The 20,945-nt window shown below is 28.3% G+C and overlaps 2 protein-coding genes across 2 annotated transcripts; one reads left to right on the top strand and one right to left on the bottom strand.

Moving 5' to 3' along the window:
- Nucleotides 1-4,821: 4,821 nt before the first annotated feature.
- Nucleotides 4,822-7,604, bottom strand: LOC107170844 (52 kDa repressor of the inhibitor of the protein kinase-like). Its single transcript, XM_089222337.1, has 4 exons — nucleotides 7,480-7,604; nucleotides 5,262-7,309; nucleotides 5,040-5,184; nucleotides 4,822-4,966 (listed from the first exon to the last, which is right to left on the bottom strand). Exons 1-4 carry the CDS (start codon nucleotides 7,602-7,604, stop codon nucleotides 4,822-4,824), a joined length of 2,463 nt encoding a protein of 820 aa, XP_089078463.1.
- A 4,379-nt stretch (nucleotides 7,605-11,983) lies between these two features.
- On the top strand, nucleotides 11,984-20,230 carry LOC149059235 (uncharacterized). The gene is made up of 4 exons (XM_089217381.1): nucleotides 11,984-12,100; nucleotides 16,677-16,749; nucleotides 19,314-19,485; nucleotides 19,642-20,230. The coding sequence occupies exons 1-4, from the start codon at nucleotides 11,984-11,986 to the stop codon at nucleotides 20,228-20,230; spliced, it is 951 nt and encodes a 316-aa protein (XP_089073507.1).
- The last annotated feature ends 715 nt before the right edge of the window (nucleotides 20,231-20,945 follow it).

Genomic DNA, 20,945 nt, shown 5'->3' with positions numbered 1-20,945 from the left:
GTTGTATTATATACCAGCACGTCTTTAATTTTTTCGTTTATAGAATAAAGACAATAATTCGGGTTAATTACATTAACGAAATGCAAACATTCGAAAATTGAGTTTGTATTTAAAAAATTTGATAATATCATCCATGGGATCGTGTTATAGAATACGATTGTTCAAAAAATCATTTTATATTATTTTCAAGACCCAATATACTAATACAAATATATATGTTTTTGACAAATATATTTATATATTTTTGCGTAGATTATATGTTATATTACGAATAATATACATTATACTATTATAGTAATAATATTTAAAATAAATTTATGTAGAAATAATATGTAGGTCAAACAAACAAACATTTTATTATTATAATTATCTATGTGGTATTTTTACTTATATGAGGATATCCGTAGATATCGTGTGACATAGTAGGAAGTCTATCGAATATTCTAGAACAAATTCATTATTTAATAAATATGATCGACGAGCATAATGAATTCACACTCGCCGGCTGAACTGAAAAGTTGTTGGTCGCATAGCTGGCACTCTCCCTGAAATTTGTCATGCAATAGCGAATTGACGCTAAATCATGACAGACGTAGGGGGGTTCGAGTGTTACATCAAACGACCAACGGACTTGCTGTAACCACGGATGGAAATCCATCGCAGGATTATAGTAAGTATGTAAATATATTTTTATCGAAATATTTTAATAACCAAAATAATTATAATTTTATTAAAACAACTTTGTCGAAAACAGTTTGTAATCCTTGGATTACAAAAGGAATTATTGCTTCTATAAAAATACGTAATAAATTAATTAGAAAAAAACAATCCTTAGGATTGTTTTACAAATCAAAAATTAGGCACTATATCAAAATTTTACGTGAAAATTATTTTATAAAACAAATTAATATTATTCACAAAAAAAATCCTAAAATACAATGGGAGTTACTCTACAATTATTTAAAAATTAATAAAAAGAAAACTGTTATCGACATTGATTGTAATATATTAAATAATCATTATGTAAATATAGGTCCTAATCTTGCTTCTAAAATACCTTCTGTGGAAGCCAAATTTAAAACTAAATGCAATTATTCTGTTAATTCTATATTTTTCGAATCAATTACTCCAGATGAAATAATACTCAAAATTAATTCTCTCAAAAATAATATAGCTCCAGGTTCCGATAAAATTAGTGTAGAATTATTAAAATCCAAACAAAAATCTATATCTGTTCTTTTATCGTGTATGTTTAATTTATTTGTAGAAAAAAATTGTTTTCCGAGTGAATTTAAACACGCTGATATTGTATCTATATATAAAAATTTTATAACCTAACCTAACCTAACCTAAGCAATTTAGATCCTAATAATTATCGACCAATATCCTTAATATCTAATATTGCTAAAATCTTTGAAAAGTGTATTTATACAAGAATAACAAATTTCTTAAATAAAAATAATTTACTATCTAGCTCACAATTTGGTTTTCGAGAAAAAAAGAGCACAGAAGACGCAATATCTAAATTAATTTCACATATTAAAACTGACAAAAAATATAAGCTTTTACAAATAACTACAAATAGCTTTTAAAAAATTTACTAATTTTACATCAGCTAATTCAACTTTAAAAGGTATAAAAACTGGATTTTCATAGGATTTATATTTTTCTAAACTAGCACCAATTACTTGTCTAATACCTGAAGCGGTTTTAGTTTCACTATTTAGTAAATATGGTTTTTTTGCTTTTACACCATGCCCTGCTAATTTAAATTCTGAAAAATCTGCTCTCAAATTACTATTACAACTACTACAAGATATTTTCTTAACTAAAAAATGTCCATTTTCTGGTTTCCCTTCGCAATATCTAAAATCTAGAATTTTTGCTACCATAATATTATCGCAAAATGGCTCTGTTATTTCTTTAAAATCTTGCAATAATTGTTCTCCTTCTGTGTAATTAATATCCCCAACATTGGTAACTAAATTATTATTGTTTTTATTCTCTATTAAAATCTTAAGTAATATGTTCTCCATTGTTGGCTTAGCATTTTTTCCAAGTATTTCTGTTTTAGAGTGTATATTGGTAGTTGACATTTAAATTTTCAACTACTTTATTAAAACAAATTTCAATTTTATATTTTTATTTAATATAACGGTATCTAATGTAATATTTTTCAGAAATAAACTAATTAATTAATGTTATAATTTGCTTAATATTCTTACAAGTTTACTAAACTATAGCTTTCAAGTTTTCCAACAATTCTAATTTCGGAGATATTAAGGTCAACTGGCAACATTTATGACATTTTGTCTACAACTCAAACATTTTCCAACAGCTCAACAAGTCAACCTCTAAAATCTATGACATTAGTTCAACAACTCAACAGGAATCGACATCTCAACAGAAACAAAATCTCTATGGAATATTTTAAAAACTGTATAACTTTTAAAATCCTAAGGCAAAATTGTGTATAAGTAATATTTTAAAAATTGTTTAACTTTTAAAATCCTAAGACAAAATTGTGTATAAAAAATATTGTTTAGGGTAGTTGAAACTAGGTAGTTGAAAGTATGGTTCGACTTTTTTCGTACCTATATGATATAATAAAATTTGGAAATAATATAAAAAATTTTAGAGGTTGTTTCATGATAAATGAATTACCTGAAAAACCTTGGTTAAATGAATGTGGGATATTTAATTTAAATAATTCTACTCAAAATGGTTCTCATTGGGTTGCATGGAAAAAAATAAAAAATTATAAAATATATTTTGATTCATTTTCGAGTACTCCTCCTCCTGAAATTTTAAATTATTTAGGTGATGATAATCTGTGGTATAACAATGACAAGTTTCAAAACTATGATGATCCTCCTATATGTGGACATTTATGTTTAGAATTTATTGACAATTATAAAAAATTTATTTAAATATAATATATTAAGATATTTTTAATAGAAATATTTCTATTAAAAAATGATGATTATTTAGTTATATTCTAAGCAATTTGTGATCGGAATCTGTACCTCCCATGCCAAGACAACAAATTTTAATATTTCCTAAATCTTGAAAAACACAAATATCATGAAGATATTTGAATAAAAAAGTACCTGTTGTAATTATCATATCATTGGCTATCTTACAAATTTCGAGCCAAGTTGGTGATTCTAGTATTTTAGAAGCATAAGGCTTTCCATTTCCAGAAATATTGTGTCCATTATCGACGATTATAATATTTCCTTTAATAGGAATTGCATTTAGATTATATTTCATGATTTTAATATTTTTATTATTAGTAATATTGTATTCATATTTACAAAACTTAACAAATATTTTATTATTTAATATTGATTTTTCTATTTCATTTTGCATTTCATTTTCTTGTAATTTATTAAAATCTTTGATAGTTGTATCCATTGTTTTATTATACATTTCAATTCCTTTAACTAAGGTATTCAATTTATTTTTAATAATTATTATATTTCAATTTTAATTATTAATATCATAAGTTTTGTAAAAAAAATAAAAAATATTTTAATAATTATTGCATTTCAATTTTAATTATTAATATCATAAGTTTTGCGAAAAATATTTTAATAATTATTACATTTCAATTGTCTGATCTTTTTGCACATTGTTTTCTTTTTAGTTCATTCCTATTTTTTGACGCTCACCTTATTCGGGTGAGCGTTATGGGCATTTATGATATTTTTATGTAATTGAATGATAATTTTATTTTGCATTTGTATTTCAATTTATTTATTTTCAAAATTTTTCGATTTCATTTCTGATGTTATTCTGAACTTATATCAATTATTTAATTTATGATATTTTATTGAAGGAATATTAGTTATGATATTTCTGATGTTATTAACATATTACTAAATTTTTTTGGGGAATATTGCAATTCAATTTTCAATTATTTATATCATAAGTTCTATGAAAAATATTTTAATTATTAATAAGTAGTATTATGAAAAATATTTTGCGATTGTATATTGCATTTCAATTGTCTGATCTTTTTGCACATTGTTTTCTTTGTGATCTTTTACTGATAAAATAAAAGTGCGCCAGGAATGGTACATCTATACTACTTATATGCTTTATATTATTTATATCATTTATACACATATATATGTTACGCCGAATTTATGAAATTGCCGATTACATGAAATCTGCATCGCTGTTGCCGACAACGTGAAATCGGCAACTTTAAATGCATAATACTGCCGGTTGCGTGAAATCGGCAAGAACATTCTTAAAATAATGATAACACATAATACAATATAAATTAATGTGTTATATTTATGATAGTACATAAACACCAGTGGCGTGGCGTGGGTATTAAAAAGATGTAAGCAGTGAAATTTTTTTTTCAAAAGTGATTTGAATATAGGTACTATACCTAATTATAAATTATGTATAAAAAAATGTTAATCCTTTTAAAATTTTTAATGAATCCATGTTATAAATTCGAGTCTTCGAGAAAATAAAGAAATTGAAGTATAAATACTTCAAAAGTCTATTAGGCGAATGACAGTGACAGTGTACGTAAAAACGACTACAGTCTACAACGCGTCGGGCTACGTACTGGTAACTGGTTGCCAGTGGCGTAGCTGAAGCTCAGTCAAGGGGGGGGGGCGATTTCAAAACTCAAATATCATAAAAGACAAGAGTTACCTTTGTCACAAATAACTAGTCATATTTATTTTTATACTTACAATTTTTTTTTTTGATTACAGCAATATAATAAAAAAATACAAATAGATATTGTTTTAGTATATGTTTTTATACATTATATCTTAAAATATATTATAATTTTCAAAGCAATATATTTCTATTTTTTTCGCTGGCAAATCTATCTATAATTACTTGGACGTCCACTTCAATATCGCGATGTATATTTAATAAAGCCAAGCCTGTCAACCTTTCCTCGCCCATCTTGGATCTTAACCAAGTCTTTAATCTAACCAAACAAAGCAACATGCAATAAAGTAAAAACAAAAGCGAAAGCATTTACCTGTATTTTACATTTTTACCTGCGCAAAGTTGAAAAGCTACGTTCAGCAGTTGCTACACTAATTGGCAAAGAAGCAAGGATGTAAAGCAAAGAACTAATATTAGGATAAATCACATCAGAACACTCATCAATGGCTTCCAGAACATTTTTTGGTAGGTCATCACCTAAAAATAAAAATTATATAACGTATAAATATTAAAAATGACAGTTTATTAAAATCAACCCCTTTAAAAATTATCACCTTTTAATTTATGACGGTTCCATTTACTATACCAAATTTCTAATTCTGATTCAAACAGCACGTCATCTGTATTCTTAAAAGATGAAAATTTATTTTTTATTTCATTAAGTGCCTCTTTCCTTTCGTTTTTTGACAATTTTATAATATGCAAAGGTACCAATTTAGTTAATGCTCCAAGTGTCTGATTTTCATGTTTCCCAAATCGTCTACTCATATCATTAGTTATAAAATCTAATAATGGAATGAAAATAGTAATTTTGTAAAACTCTTCACAACTATTAACGTTTGGTGGATTTGATCTATTCTTTTGTTGACCAGCAATTCTCGGTATTCGTATATCAATATCTTGTTCATCCATCAAGCATTTGCAATCATTATAAATACCTTGAAAGATAGTATCACAATCTGAACGATTATTCTTAAGTGTAGAAATAATATCTTCAACAATTTCAGAAGCAGTAAGTATATCTTGATATTTGCCTTGTAGTGCCTTACTTGCATAATATGTGATAGATAGTACATATGATAGTGAGTAAAGAGACATTATAAACTCACAGTTACAAATTGAAAACAACAGGGTTTTGGCTTTGGAAGATGATACCATATCATCCCATTTTGATACAGAAGTAAGGGCGTTAATAATTTCAGGTAGTGAGGTTTTAAACAGCAATACACTATCGTGCCTTTCTACCCATCTCGTCTCACATAAACTAACAAATTGTTTTCTGAGGATACTTTTTAGTACAAAATTACGTTTAGCTGATATGTTAAAAAAAGTTATAACTTGTTCCATGATACCTATACAGTTACGAATCGATTGAACTGTTGATGATTTCGAAATCGATAGATTTAATGCATGATTGTGGCAAGGACAATGAATAGCATTTTTTGCTGACTGCTGAATACGCTGAACAGCCCCAACTATAGTAGAAACCATTACTGCACAGCCATCAGTAGCAATACCTACACAATTATTTAAGTCTAAACCCAGTTCGGTAATCATTTTAATGACAATATCACCAAGCAATTCTCCGGTCAATTTTGGTTCTACCTGGTTTGAATCTACTATATTTCCATCATCTTCTTCATCATTATTAAAATTATTTTTATTAAATACATATGAATGACAGTCAATAAAAGTAATAAATCTTTCAACTACATTTTTTGAGTCAATATATCGGACACTTAGACTCATTTGAGAGGTTGCAGAGATATCAGTAGTTTCATCAAATATAATACTGTAGTACTTGACCTTTTCAATACCTTTAATAATTTTAGATGTTATTTCTTTTCTAATACACTCTATCAATTCATTCTGAATAGTAGGACTTATATAAGTTGCTTTTGCATTATTATCTTTTAAATGATTTTCAAGAGTTACATCACCTGATGAGATCCTAAACTTCAAAATTTCTCGAAAGTTACCTTCGTTAATAACACTTGATGAATTAGGTTGACAAGAAAGTGGGCCAAAATCTTTGTGACCTCGTAAAGCAATATTTTGACGCCCTAAAAACTTGATACTCTCAATTATTGGTACTAAGCGCTCCCTATTTTCTTTAATTTGTTTCATACGTTCAGTATCAATCAAGTTAAGAACAACTTTATTTGGATTTGAAAAAGTTTTTTGAAAGTCAAAAGAAAATTGAACACAATTTTTATGATAATCATTATTATGGTGTGTTTCTAACAATCCGTCTTTTCCTAATAATTTGGCAAACTGAGTTAACGGCTCAGTAATAAGTCGTTTTAATTTTTCTGTACCTCTTCGTCCACCTTTGTCAGATATTAGGAAAAGTACACAATACTTGCAAAATAATCCTTTTTTGGATTTTGAGTATTCTAGCCAGCTATACTGTATAAAATGATTTTTCCTTAAATAACGCTTGTCTTGCTTACCGTTTTTGTTATGGATTGAAAATAGGTATATAAAATCTTCATCAGGTACATTTGAACGTTTTAATATATCTGCTTTGGTATGATCGTCTATTTTCAATCCAAATAGATTTCCAATATCTAACTCGTCTGAAACATAAACAATGCAACCACTAAAATAATAATAATAATAATAATATGAATGTTTAATAATAATTATAAAATGATTAATAGAAAAAAAACTGACGCACATTACCGTCATTACCAACAAATATTCATTACCACAAATATGTAAACTTAACATATTTATGATAATGTACACGTACGCCTACATTTTTAGTACTTACCATTAACGGTATGTTGATCGATGGTAACCTTTTCTTCATTTTCCGTTTTTTTTTTCTTTATTTGTGTATCTTCAGTTTTATTGGATGATTTGGATGTAAAATATTCATTTATTCTCTTCATTATAATATTAATATGTATATTTTCAATTCAATTAAATTTATCGTTATTTTATACGAATTATGAATTAAATATTAAACAGAGTTGATAATAAAAAATAAACACTTCAAGTGAAATTTGTTGATAACAGTTAAGATAGTATGACCACTATGACCATGTTAACAAAACTAGATTACTGAAAGCAAAGAACAAACTTTACTGCTTAAAGAATATTTCTTATCTATCTTGATGAGTGAACGCGGGTCTTAGATAACAATGCAATGCACAGTCGCACAGATGATTAGATTATTATTATTTTTAGGCCTCGATAAGACGTTGATAAAATAAAATCCAATAAATACTTTAGCGTATTACTCCGAGAGTCTAATAGCCGTAATGTAATAACCACCTTTGAAAAATCTAAGGGGGGGGCGATCCACCCATCGCCCCCCCTCAGATACGCCACTGCTGGTTGCTCCTTGTTTCTCGCCGCGTAAGCATAATCAAATGTGCTTACAAACGTTTGTGAATTTGGTTAGGCAATTTTTCTGCCGATTTCATGTATAAATATTTAGATTTTTTTCTGTTCTACTCTTTATATAGTCTATTTGCAATATTGATGTCAATGTATTTATTCAAATTGTTTGAACTTGAGCCGCGCTCGTGGCCAACAGTGTGACCGTTTGGACACTTATCGTGTCACCCCGTTGGCTGACCGATGTCGAAGTGCGCTTGCGCGGAGCTTTTGGCGACCGGCATCGCTGACCACCGGTTCTCCAGCGGCTCGCTCTATATTCACCACCGTCGTCCGGTACAGTTGCCGTGACCCGGTGTCGTGCGCCTTTTTTTTGGTACCACGTTGTCGTCGTGTGTCGACTGACAATTCTATGTTTCACTGTGTGCGTTTTGTCGATCGCAGCGTGTGCCGTATGTCGATGGCCTCATAATTCGTATTATATTACCTATTGGCTATTATAGTTGCATCGATCGGCGGTTTGTATTGTTTATTATTTTGTATGTGGGTTTGATTCCCCAACATCATCCGTCGCACGTAACTACATGTGCTCGCATTTTCGTGTGCATATATACTCCTACTAAGCCGCGAAGTGCTCGTGTGACTGGTGTATGACTGTATGAGACATGTAACTCAAGAGGTCAACGGACTCACCATCGCCGAGCTGTTTACAATATAATTTGGCAACTTCGTGGGATCGCGCAGACCATCCGTATTACCGACATCTATCATCGTCGTGGGATTCCGCCTTCAGTTGTGACCAGCGGTATCGTTGATATTACCTATTATTGTTTATTTTTGTATTTGTATTAATTTGCATATTGCACACTTGTTGTGCCCTTTATAGTTTATGCTATATCATTTTGTTGGTATTATAATTATCATTATTATTATTATTGTTACAATCGTCCGAAAGAGACGTCTTCGGCGTTGTTCCGTATTACATGTTTTGTGTTTACGAATCGATTGATCATTATATACTCTTTATACCACATTTCTTTTAATATTGTCATTTATCCCCACACACTCCGCGAGTCGTTCAGCAAACTGCTCAAGCAAGTGCTGGTGGCGTAAACACAAATATTAGGTTATAAATATGGTGTTTGGTTGTTTATATTTGAACTAATGTAAATTAATTGCAATAAATCATAAATCATAATAATAATATGTCTTATTCATATAATTTATTTTATTCGTCATAAATCATAACCAATCAAAAATGTTATAATTATAATTGAACAAGTTTTCTTGTATGAAAAATATAACAATATAACTGTTATGTAGAGATAGTTGGTGTTTTCAATTTTCAATTACAAATATAATAAAATAATACATTTATTAAACTGTTATAATATTAGTTAAAAATATGTAAATGTTAATATCGTTTTGAGTGTCAAAGGGTCAAGTCATATAATGATTATCCAACCCAGTTCACATCAAAACTAGGTATCAAGCTATTATAATATTATTACGGTACAGTCTGTAGGTAATGTATAATAAATAATAATGCTAGACAATTCCCATTATTTAGAATCGGTAATATATTATTACAACGTAATATTTTATTATCTTATCTTATCTTGTTTTCGCGGTCGTGCCGTCACGTCGTACAGTGGTCAGGGAACCATCTAAATTTACTTACTAACACTAATGTCCATTTACGAGTATACAATTACTAACACATCCGCAATACAATTATAGAAATTGCCTATAAAATGTCCCTTAATAAATGTTAGTGTCGAGGCCCCTTAAATACGAATCATGCATAAATCCAAATTTTGACTTACTCTAACTTGGTCAGTTTTGAAAATAGAAAAAAACTGTTGATACAAAAAATGCTCAAAAAAAAATAATCTATCCGAATATGTAGAAAAAAAATAGTGTTTCTATTTAAAAAAATGTAAGTTGTATTGCGCATGAGCACACCAAAAGTGTTAATAATTTGAAATTTATCCAAAAATATGTATTTAGGTACTCCCTAACACCTCCCGAAAACGCCAGTTCAATACAAGGTCATGCACCTGAGATATTTAGTGTTATCATAAATCGTGATCACACTGTATAATACAATTAAAAAATTTAAAAAAGGATGTAAAAATTACAGATAATACCAGAATGGAAAATAATAAAATATTTAGTTACATAATGTATGTAATTTCAGGTACGTTCCTGATAACAATAATGTTAATAATAATGATACTACATAATAGATATAAATGCGTAGATAGAAACAGGTATAGGTATGCGATGCAACAATTGATGGAAATACCAGAAATTGAAGTAACGGAAATTTAAAAAGAAGAATAATAATAATATTAGAATAAGTGAGTGGAATAAATTCCACATGGGATGTTTCTTTAGAATTAGAAATAGAAATGATAGTATTAAACGCAATAGGAATATAAATAACTAAAATATATATGTATAGGAAATTAAAATAGTAAAAATAATTATAAAGTATAATAATCTAAACGTGTAATAGTCATTAAATTAGAGGTAAATAATAGAATAATAAAAAGTGAAAAATGTGAATGTATGTAAGAGACGTGATTAACTGATTGCATATCTGTGTCAACAAAGAAAAGAAAAAGAAGCCGGTGGGTGTTGCGACTATATTCTATTGGAACGAGCAACCACCGACACTAAAAGGAGATGAGACGATAGAGCAATTAGTTATTTACGAAAAAATGGCGAATTCAGCACTTAAAAGTTTCAATGAGACTAGAGAGAGGGCATGGATTTGGCAAACGGTGATAAATGGATAAAATTTTCTTTTGAATGTAATAGTAAAATATCTTATTTAAGGCAACCAGAACCAAGAGGAGAATACATGGGGTATTTTATATAGATTTATATAATTAATATATGAATATATTATTTTAGGTTTCTTTTATTAACAACCATTCAAGGACAACTACCGTACACGGTGGAGGAATTTAAATATCAAACACTAATGTACTGCGAAAACAGTGGATCAATAAGGGTAACGGGCGCGTCATGGGAAATTATTACATATGTACCTTTAAAAAATTATGATGATAGACATGATAAGTTGTACAGTGAAATTTATATTATGAATAACCAGTAACCACTGTAAGGAAAAACTAACAGGATACGAAATATGCTCTAGGTTTGATAATATATTAAAAACAATGTTTCAAGAAATATCGGTTCAACGAGAACAAATGTATGAATCAATCGATAGATATATAACAACAAATAAAGGGGAAACAACAACGAGCCCATATAGGAAAAAACGAGGATTAATAAATATAGTAGGGGCTGGAATGAAAACACTATTTGGAGTATGTGATAATGATTGTGCGAATGAGGCAACACAAGAAATAGATAAAATAGAAAAGACAAATGAAAGAATGATACATATATTAAAAAACCAAACAACGGTAGTGAGATCAGCGATAACAGGTATAAGTGACGCTTCAATTGAAATTAATAAATTATACAAAGAGTTGGGTGAAAAACAAAGTACATTTCACGCAAAAATCGGAGAATTAGTAAATGTTACACACACGTTAGAAACACTAATATTATCTGATAGAATACATAGTATTTTTACAGCATTATTAAGTGCCGGATCACACTATGCGTTTTGTCGGTTGCCGATAAAACGCAACCGATCGGTAAACGACCGCGACATCCATAATTAACATTAAACCGCATTATCAGGACCAGACTGACCGATTCGGCGAACTGATTTAAAATCGTCAGGAACCGGCCCAACATGTTGTGGCTGACTTTGCCGATGCGTTTCGGAAAATACCCCAAAACACTTTAGTTAATATTGAGCCGACCACACATGCGGATCATCGGTTGCGGTTTTTTAATATAAATTATAATTTTTTTAAAGTTTAATTAATTTAAAAATAACATGTATTCAACGGAAAAATTAATTTCGGAAGTCCAGAACTATCCATGTTTATGGGATATGAGTTCTAAAGAATACAGCGATAAGGATTTAAAAAAATCATGTTGGATGTGTTTAATTGTCTATATTTTATGATTTAAAAGACAATTTGGTAAAAGTGAAATACATGTGTTTATTGTAATTCTCTGTAACACTACATTGCTGTTGTCGAGTATAACCTCACTTTCTTGTTGTTTCATTCATATATTATCTTATATCTAAACATCTTATCAATTGATCATATTATTATCATTACCCACACATGCCCCCCCTTTTTTTTAACAATATTTTTTTTTTAACAATAACTCTTGATTAATACATTTTTTTAAAGTAAAACACAAAATAAAATTTTTTTTAATCTACTGTTACACAGGTACACATAATAATATTAATAATAATAATACTGTACTGAACTGTATAAGTTTTTTTTTTTAAATGTTCTCCATATCTATCAGGAGCCCTTTTTTTCTTTGTGATTTTCTCACTACTAGTTCCTTATCTTGCACTTGTTCTTTTTCCTTGATTTCATCATCTTTCTCTAACCTTTGGTATGTTTTTATTTTCTTTAAAAATATGTCATTTCTCCTTATTACTCTATTGTTTTTGTCTATTCTTACCAGATAGGATCTAAATGGTAATACCTTCACAATACTACCTTCACTCCATAACTTATTTTTTATGTCCTGTACCCATACTCTATCTCCTGTCCTTAATTCTGAATTTTTGTTTACACTTGTCTTAGTGAACTGCTCTGTTAACTTAATTTTTTCTTTTATTATTAATTTATGTGCATCTTCATATATAAGTTTTGGTTTTAGATCTTCTAATTTATATGGAACTTTAGATCTCAATTTCCTACTCATTAATATTTGTGCTGGTGAATACTGTAATCCAGCCACTGGACTATTATTATAATTTAATTTATATAACTCAAAATCAACTACCTTATCATTTTGACATTTCTTTAACATACTCTTGACAATTCCTACTGCTTTTTCACTCTGTCCATTACTTTTAGGATAATTTGGAGAGGATGTAGTAAAAACAAAATTCCACTCATTAGCAAACTTTTTACATTCACTTGAATTAAAAGGTACATTATCTGCAACCACTACTTCCGGTATACCATGTGTACTAAATATTTTCTTCATTTTGCTTATACATTCTGCTGAAGTTTTATTAGTCAGCAATTCCACTTCTAACAATTTTGAAAAGTAGTCTACCATTATCAGAAAATTTTTTCCAGCATATTCGGCTATATCAATACCTATTTTATTGAAAGGTGTTTCAGGTATATTGTGGTTAATTAGTGTTTTTTTTATCTGTGTTCTTGCATATTTATTACACGTTTTACATTGTCCTACGAATGTTTTTATTTCAGATGTTATAGCTGGCCAATAAAATAATTCCCTCGCTATTTTGTAAATTTTATTAAAACCTAAGTGTGTTTCGTGTAACAGATTAAGTACATATTTTCTCAATTTCTTTGGTACTATTAATCTTGTTTTATAATAAATAAGACCCTCTGACACCTCTATGTCATTTTTTAAATTTATATAATGTTTAATCTCATTTTGTTCATTACCTCTTATGTTTGTCCAACCATTTAAATAATATTCATAAATTAATTTTAAATTTTATCATGTATGGTTTCTTTTTGGTATAGTTTCATTTTATCCTCACTAAAGTGTATACTTTTTATCCCTATAGAATGTATCACATCTCTCATTGTTAAGTCTTCCTCTTCATATGACTCTATGTTCAACTTCGATAAGAAATCGCCTATAACATTTTTTTTTCCTGATATATATTTTAGTGTAAAGTTGTAAATAATTAACTTTAATCTAAGTCTTTTTATTCTGTTATTTTGTATTTCATCTAGTGTTTTATTAATAATCGATGTCAATGGCATATGATATGTATAAATTGTTACATCCCCATGACCATAAATGTAATTATGAAATTTGTTGCACGAAAATGTAATAGCTAGTAACTCCTTCTCAATTTGTGCATACTCTATTTCTGTTTTATTTAATGATCTCGATGCAAAGTAAACAGGTCTACCATTTTGCATCAAACAACTACCTAATGCGCTCTTTGACGCATCACAGTATATTTGTACAGGTAATCTCACATCATATGGTACTAGTACTTTATTACTTAAAATAATATTTTTTAAGTTGTCTATTGCTTTAGCACATTCCTTAGACCATACCCACATACTATCTTTTTTTAATAATTGCCTTAGTGGTTCTGTTAAGTTTGACATATTTGGTATAAAGTTTCTCAAAAAACCTATCATACCTAAGAATCTTTGTAGTTCTAATTTATTAGTTGGGTATTGTAGCTCTTTAATAACTTTTATTTTATCTGGACTAGATCTCATTCCACTTTTATTAAAATCATTCCAAGATACTTAACTTCTTTTACACAATACTGTATTTTATCAAAATTAAACTTTATATTATAGTCTCTAGCTCTCTGTATCACTTTGTCAACTATATTATCATGCTCCTCTATTGTATTAGCACTTATCATTATATCATCTACATATATTGTAACACCTGGAATATCCCCAAAATATTTATATACTAATTTTTGAAAAAATTCTGGAATATTTTTTAATCCAAATGGTGCTCTCACAAATCTATATGTCCCATATACGGTGTTAAAAGGACAGTATTTGCTTGATTCCTCATCTAGTTGTATGTGATAAAAACCATCCTTTATGTCGAATATCGTATAATATGTTTTATGTGATAATTTGGGTGCAAGTTCTTCTAAAGTTGGTATGGTATACATTTCTTTAATTATAGCTTTATTTAAATATATTGGATCTATACACAATCTAAGGGACCCGTTTGTTTTCTCTACTATTTGTAACCTATTTACCCAATCAACTGGTTCATTAACTGGTATAATAATTCTCTTTTCCTCTAAAATATTCAATGTAGTTTTGAATTTATCTTTTATTTTAATTGGTATTCTTCTCGCTGTTAATGCTTTCGGTATGGACCCTTCTTTTAATTTGATCTTACAAATATCTGGAAAACATCCTAAGCCCGTGAATATATCCTTATTTTGTTCATACAACTTTTCTTTTGTATTAGATACTTCAATAGTGTTTATTTCTTTTTTTATCATGTCAACCCTTTTCACCAGACCTAATTCCACACTTGACTTTAGACCTAGTATTGGAGTCAATTTCTCTTTAATAACTACAAATGTAACCAATGTATTTATTTGTTCATTTTTGATTATCATATTGCACTTTAAATTTATTTTACCTATTGCATCTATACACGTCCCTCCAAACGCATACAATTTAATCTTAGAATATTTTATTTCTTGTTGTTTCTTTTTATCTATATAATGTAATGGCAATACATTAATATCAACACCTGTATCAATTTTAAATTTAACATTTACATTATCTACCCTCAGGTCTTTACACCATGTTTCATTGCTAACTGTTTTTCTATTGTCAATTACATTATTTTTTAAACTATCTATTGTAAACTGAACCTCTCCTATTTCTGTTTCTCTCTCACTTAATGTATGTGCTTTTAATGTCCTACAACATGCTTTAAAATGATCTACACGACTACATGCGTTACACTCCTTCCCATACGCAGGGCAACTTCTAGGACCATGTATCGTACCACCCCTTTGACAGCCATATTCTTTGCCATTTTTTTCCCATTTTTTTGTTTTACTCTCATTATGCTTAATGTTTTTATGTTGTTTATACTTATGTGTTTCAGTATTTTTTTTAACAGTATTATAATTATTATATGTACCTTTACATTTTGTTTTATCTTCCATCAGCCACACTCTGTCTGCTTCCATTGACTGCTCCAGTTCCTTTCTATTTTGTTCAGCTGCTTCCACTGCACGACAATATTGAAGTGTTTTTTCCAACGATAGGTCTTCGCGAAGCAATCGTTCTTGTACATCCTTGTTTTGTATTCCCAGTACTACTCTGATTTTCAGGATACGATCTTCATCACTTTTGAAATCACATTGTTTCACCAATTCTTTTAAATTTGTTATGAATGAGTCGAATGTTTCATCTGTTTGTTGATTTATGGTGAAGAATTTGTAGAATGTCATAGCCTCATTTTTTTTTGGACTACAATAATCTTCAAATTTTTTTAATATTGCTTCTACTATTTCCTCTTCTTTAATACCTAGTGTATTATATATTTTTAAAGCATCAGTTCCCATTAAATTTAAGAGTCTGGCAACCTGTACATAATTTTCCTCTTTATTTGTCTTCGTTGATTTGAAGTAAATGTTTATTTCTTGTTTAAACACTCTAAACTGTTCATTTATATTACCGTCCAATACCAATGGTCCTGGTTTATTGAACGAGTTCAATTTTAGTCAATTAATATCTTCTTTCTGTTGATACTAAATTACTTCACGTTCCGACTTTGACCGTAGTTCTTTTATATCGACTGCGCCATGTTTAATTGTCTATATTTTATGATTTAAAAGACAATTTGGTAAAAGTGAAATACATGTGTTTATTGTAATTCTCTGTAAAACTACATTGCTGTTGTCGAGTATAACCTCACTTTCTTGTTGTTTCATTCATATATTATCTTATATCTAAACATCTTATCAATTGATCATATTATTATCATTACCCAAGGGGATGAAGGTAGCTGAGGTAGTTTATTCTACAAATTGGAATAATTTTTCATCAGCAGAAAAAGAAGAAAAAGGTAAGACCTATGTATTAATATAATTTAAAATTATATAGCCATATAAGTATGTAGGTAATATTTTTTTTTAATAAGTATACTTAGCATACCTACATAGTACATCATACAAAATAATTAAATACGTAGGTACCTAATTTTCATACATTTTACTCTGTCACAATCGTTTTATCATATAATAATAATAATAATAATAATAATATCTTGATTACACATTTATAACGATACAATATATTATGGCTAATGCCTAATTTAAAATAGAATATTTAGCAAAAAATTTTACTTATGTAATATACTTCATGGTTTTTTTTGTACTTATACTAAAAATTATGATAATAATATAATAATAATATATACAAATATACAATAAACATACGTAAAAGTGCGATTTGATTTCAAAAATAATAATAAGTATAACATTTTAATTTCAACATAATGTTACATATTTCCATATTAGTAGGTAACTAAAGTGTTGTTCTATATTGAAATGGAACAGCCCCTTGATTAATAAAGTAATTCGCAAAATTGTCTCTAATTTCCATTCCATTTCGATTTATAAGTCTGCCATGTCCTTGAAAATCGTCTAGGTTATTTATATAAGCTGTATCTGTGACATCTTCATCATAATTACATCCGTCTCTCTTTCTAACAAAGTTATGCAAAACACAACATGCTTTTATGATGTGATCACAAAAATCGGGTTCGACTATAATAGTTGTACGTAATACATTCCACTTTTTAGCTAATACACCAAAAGCACACTCGACAGTACGTCTTGCTCTCAATAGCCTATAATTAAATATTCTACGAGTATTATTCATTCTCCGTCCTGGATATGGTCGTAATAAGTTGGTGTGTAGTCCAAATACGTCATCGGCAACAAACACAAATGGTTGTAAATTATTTTCCGTCAATGGTAACGATACCGGATCAGGAATTTGTAGTTGGTTTGTATACAACTTTTTCCCAAATATACTATTTCGAAAAACGTTAGAATCAGCTTCTCGCTCGTACGCTCCTACATCGATAAAAATAAAATTTAAATTCGCATCTACCACTGCCATAAGTACGATGGAAAAGTACTTTTTATAATTATAAAAAAGAGACCCAGAATTGTTTGGGTTTCTGCATCTTATGTGTTTTCCATCAATGGACCCGAGACAATTTGGAAAATTGTTTTTTTTATAAAATAGTTCAGAAATTTCTATCCATTTTTCTCGATTTGGTTCCGGCATTTCTGTGGGTTGTAACACTGACCATAAAATTTGGCAAGTTTCACGGACGATTTGGTTAATAGTACTCTTACCAATACGAAAATCAAAATGTAGTGCAGAAAAATGAATCCCCGTTGACAAATATCTGCTCAAACATACGTAATATTATAATACATATTATTATGTATTATCAATACCGAAAATAAAAATAAATTATTTAATTAATTTTTTCTTGGAAAAATAACCAATTTGTAAATCTAATTTTTAGACAAATTTTGATATTAAAAATGTTAATTTAAGTCTAGTAGTTTATTTTTTACAACTGTTTAAAGTATCAATATTTTTTTGGAGTAAACTAATTTGAAACTTAATAAATTTTTCAAAACATAATTTTAGGGAATTTCCCGTAATATATAGGAAGTAGTATATTTTTTAAGTATATCTTCTTTTATTATTTGTCATAATTTTACACGGAAAAAAAATGTAGTTATAGTAAATAGTTGGATAATTTCTAGTTGGTGTAACAAATATTTTAGTTATGTCAAACAATGTGTTAAGTTAAGAGTACTAAAATGAATTAGTTGAAAATGTACAGTCAAACCAACCTTCTTCATGGTTATTTCAACTGTAAATCATTTATAACCATATAAAATGGTTTATATACAAATATTGAATAGTTAAAGCAAACATAACCATGACTCAACCTTCCCGCCTAAATTTAAAAGTTAGTATTTTGTACTGCATAATTATAATTTTTAGAAAAAAAACTTTATGGTGGACCATATATAGACATATAGTTGCCCCAAAATATTGTAGTTATTTGCGTCTATGAACATAACTATAATGTCGAAATAATTTTAACGTAATGATTACTTAAATTTGATAGTAATACTTCTGAACTATACAGGTAGACAGGTAGTCTTAACTCTAGAGTCTAGATATATTCAGTTTATAGATTTTAATTGAACAGAGACATTTAATGACATGAATTATAACATGATTAAAATATTTTGAGAGTTATTCCAACTATATAGATTCAACTAATTCATTTATTGTGTCACTATATTAATCTGAGATTATTGTTAGGTTAATCTTTTATATCGTTGTAACAACCACTATTTTTTTCCGTGTAACTAGGATATTTTTTTTTTTTTGACAAGCTCTGTTAAAATCTGTTTATAAAAATTGTTGACTATGTATTTTATTAATTTTTTTGTGTGGTAACATACTAACATAACAACAATAAAAATCGTAAAAAAGGTATTTTATAGTCATATTATACTCCACACAGTTTAGTACTATTAGAAAATGTTAATGTAATTAATACAAATTATTGATATTACCTATATTTAGTTAATGAATTGAGGAATAAGAAATGGAGGCATATTCGTGATGCATACAATAAATACTTATCCAACGAAAAAAATATAAGAAGTGGATCAGAGGCAACAAAAAAAAACCCATATACATACGCTGAGAGTTTATCTTTTCTAAATAACACAAGTAAAAAAAAGAAAGTAAGTATGTCTATATCAAAAAAAAATTTTAATGTACTTTCGATATTAATTGTTGATAACAGAAAAACTTTTGAGACACCTAACCTGTATTTTTCTTAAATTAATAACACATTTTTTATACATTCTTATGCATCTAACAACATTTTTATACTTATAATTTATAGAACAACTGGTAATTGTGAAGCTGTTGAAGAAGATGATGCAACAGAGCATAGTGTGGATGACATTGTCGATATAGATGATAATAATTATGAAGTGTCTGAGGTAGAGCTTAATCAATCACATAAGAAAAAAAAATCTGGAAATGTAACTCCATTTCAAAAAACCTTGATTGAACATTTAAATAAAAACAATGAAAAAGAATCGGATCCAGATAGACATTTAGTTATGTCATTTCTTCCATACTTAAAAAAATTGAATAATGACCAAAAATTAGATTTTCAAATTCATGCTCTCAAATATTTAAAAAATTTAACTCAAACACAAACTACACCCGATCATCCAATTTATGGTTCATACCCCACATATTACCCTCTGGCTCAAAACATAACTTCTAATATGCAATATCCTTATAACTCTTCTGTATCCACACATCAATATTCATATCCATACGCATCTCAATCACAAACATCGGTACCCCCCATTGAAATTCCTATAAATCCCCTTAATTCAAAATACTCCAACACAGAACTTGCTATTCCAACCCAACAATATACTCTAACATCGCAATTTTCACCATCTGATAATTCATAAATATATTATTAATTATCACTTTGTATTCTATAACTTTAGGTAGGTATCTACTATTAATTGTCATTTTTTTAACTAGAAATATATTATTAATCAACCAAGTAGGTTATGTTATTCTATATTAATTTTCATTGTTAATTTAAATTATATATGTTACATAATAAATAAACAGTTTTACTCATGAGTTAATGAGGTTATTCAAGTATCATATTTATATTTTATATTTATTATTATTATTATTTTTAAAAACAAATTTTTCAAGTTATTATAATTTATTAATATTTATTTATTATACGACCTGTAACAATGTATACTAATTCCTAATTAAAATTGTATTTAAGAAAAAAATTATTTCATCAATAAAAAATAATATTATTAAAAAAATCAATATTATTTTTTTAGTTATAATATTGTATTTTATTACCTAATTCCTTGTAAAACTCATCGAAAAACTCGTATAAAAATTTTAAAATTAATTTTTATACTTTTAGTGTGTAACGTCACAGAATTTTAGCCTCTACAATATCATTATTCAATTGAACCCACCTTTCCCTTTAATCAATATATCACCATACCTATCGGTCTGCGACCATTACTTTAATTGTATTTATCTAATCACCATAGCGCGTTGCGATTAAGACGAACAATAGTCCTATTACATAATTATTATTGTCCCCCGCCCCCTCCTCAAGGCAGTGTCCGGCGGTCTGTCTCGGCA

The sequence above is a fragment of the Diuraphis noxia genome, unplaced genomic scaffold (genome assembly GCF_037042655.1).
Source record: "Diuraphis noxia isolate RWA-SAM2 unplaced genomic scaffold, SU_Dnox_SAM2 contig0001, whole genome shotgun sequence".
NCBI lineage: Eukaryota > Metazoa > Arthropoda > Insecta > Hemiptera > Aphididae > Diuraphis > Diuraphis noxia.
The sequence above is the reverse complement of the archived record's forward strand: the minus strand, read 5'-3'. Positions and strand labels throughout refer to the sequence as shown.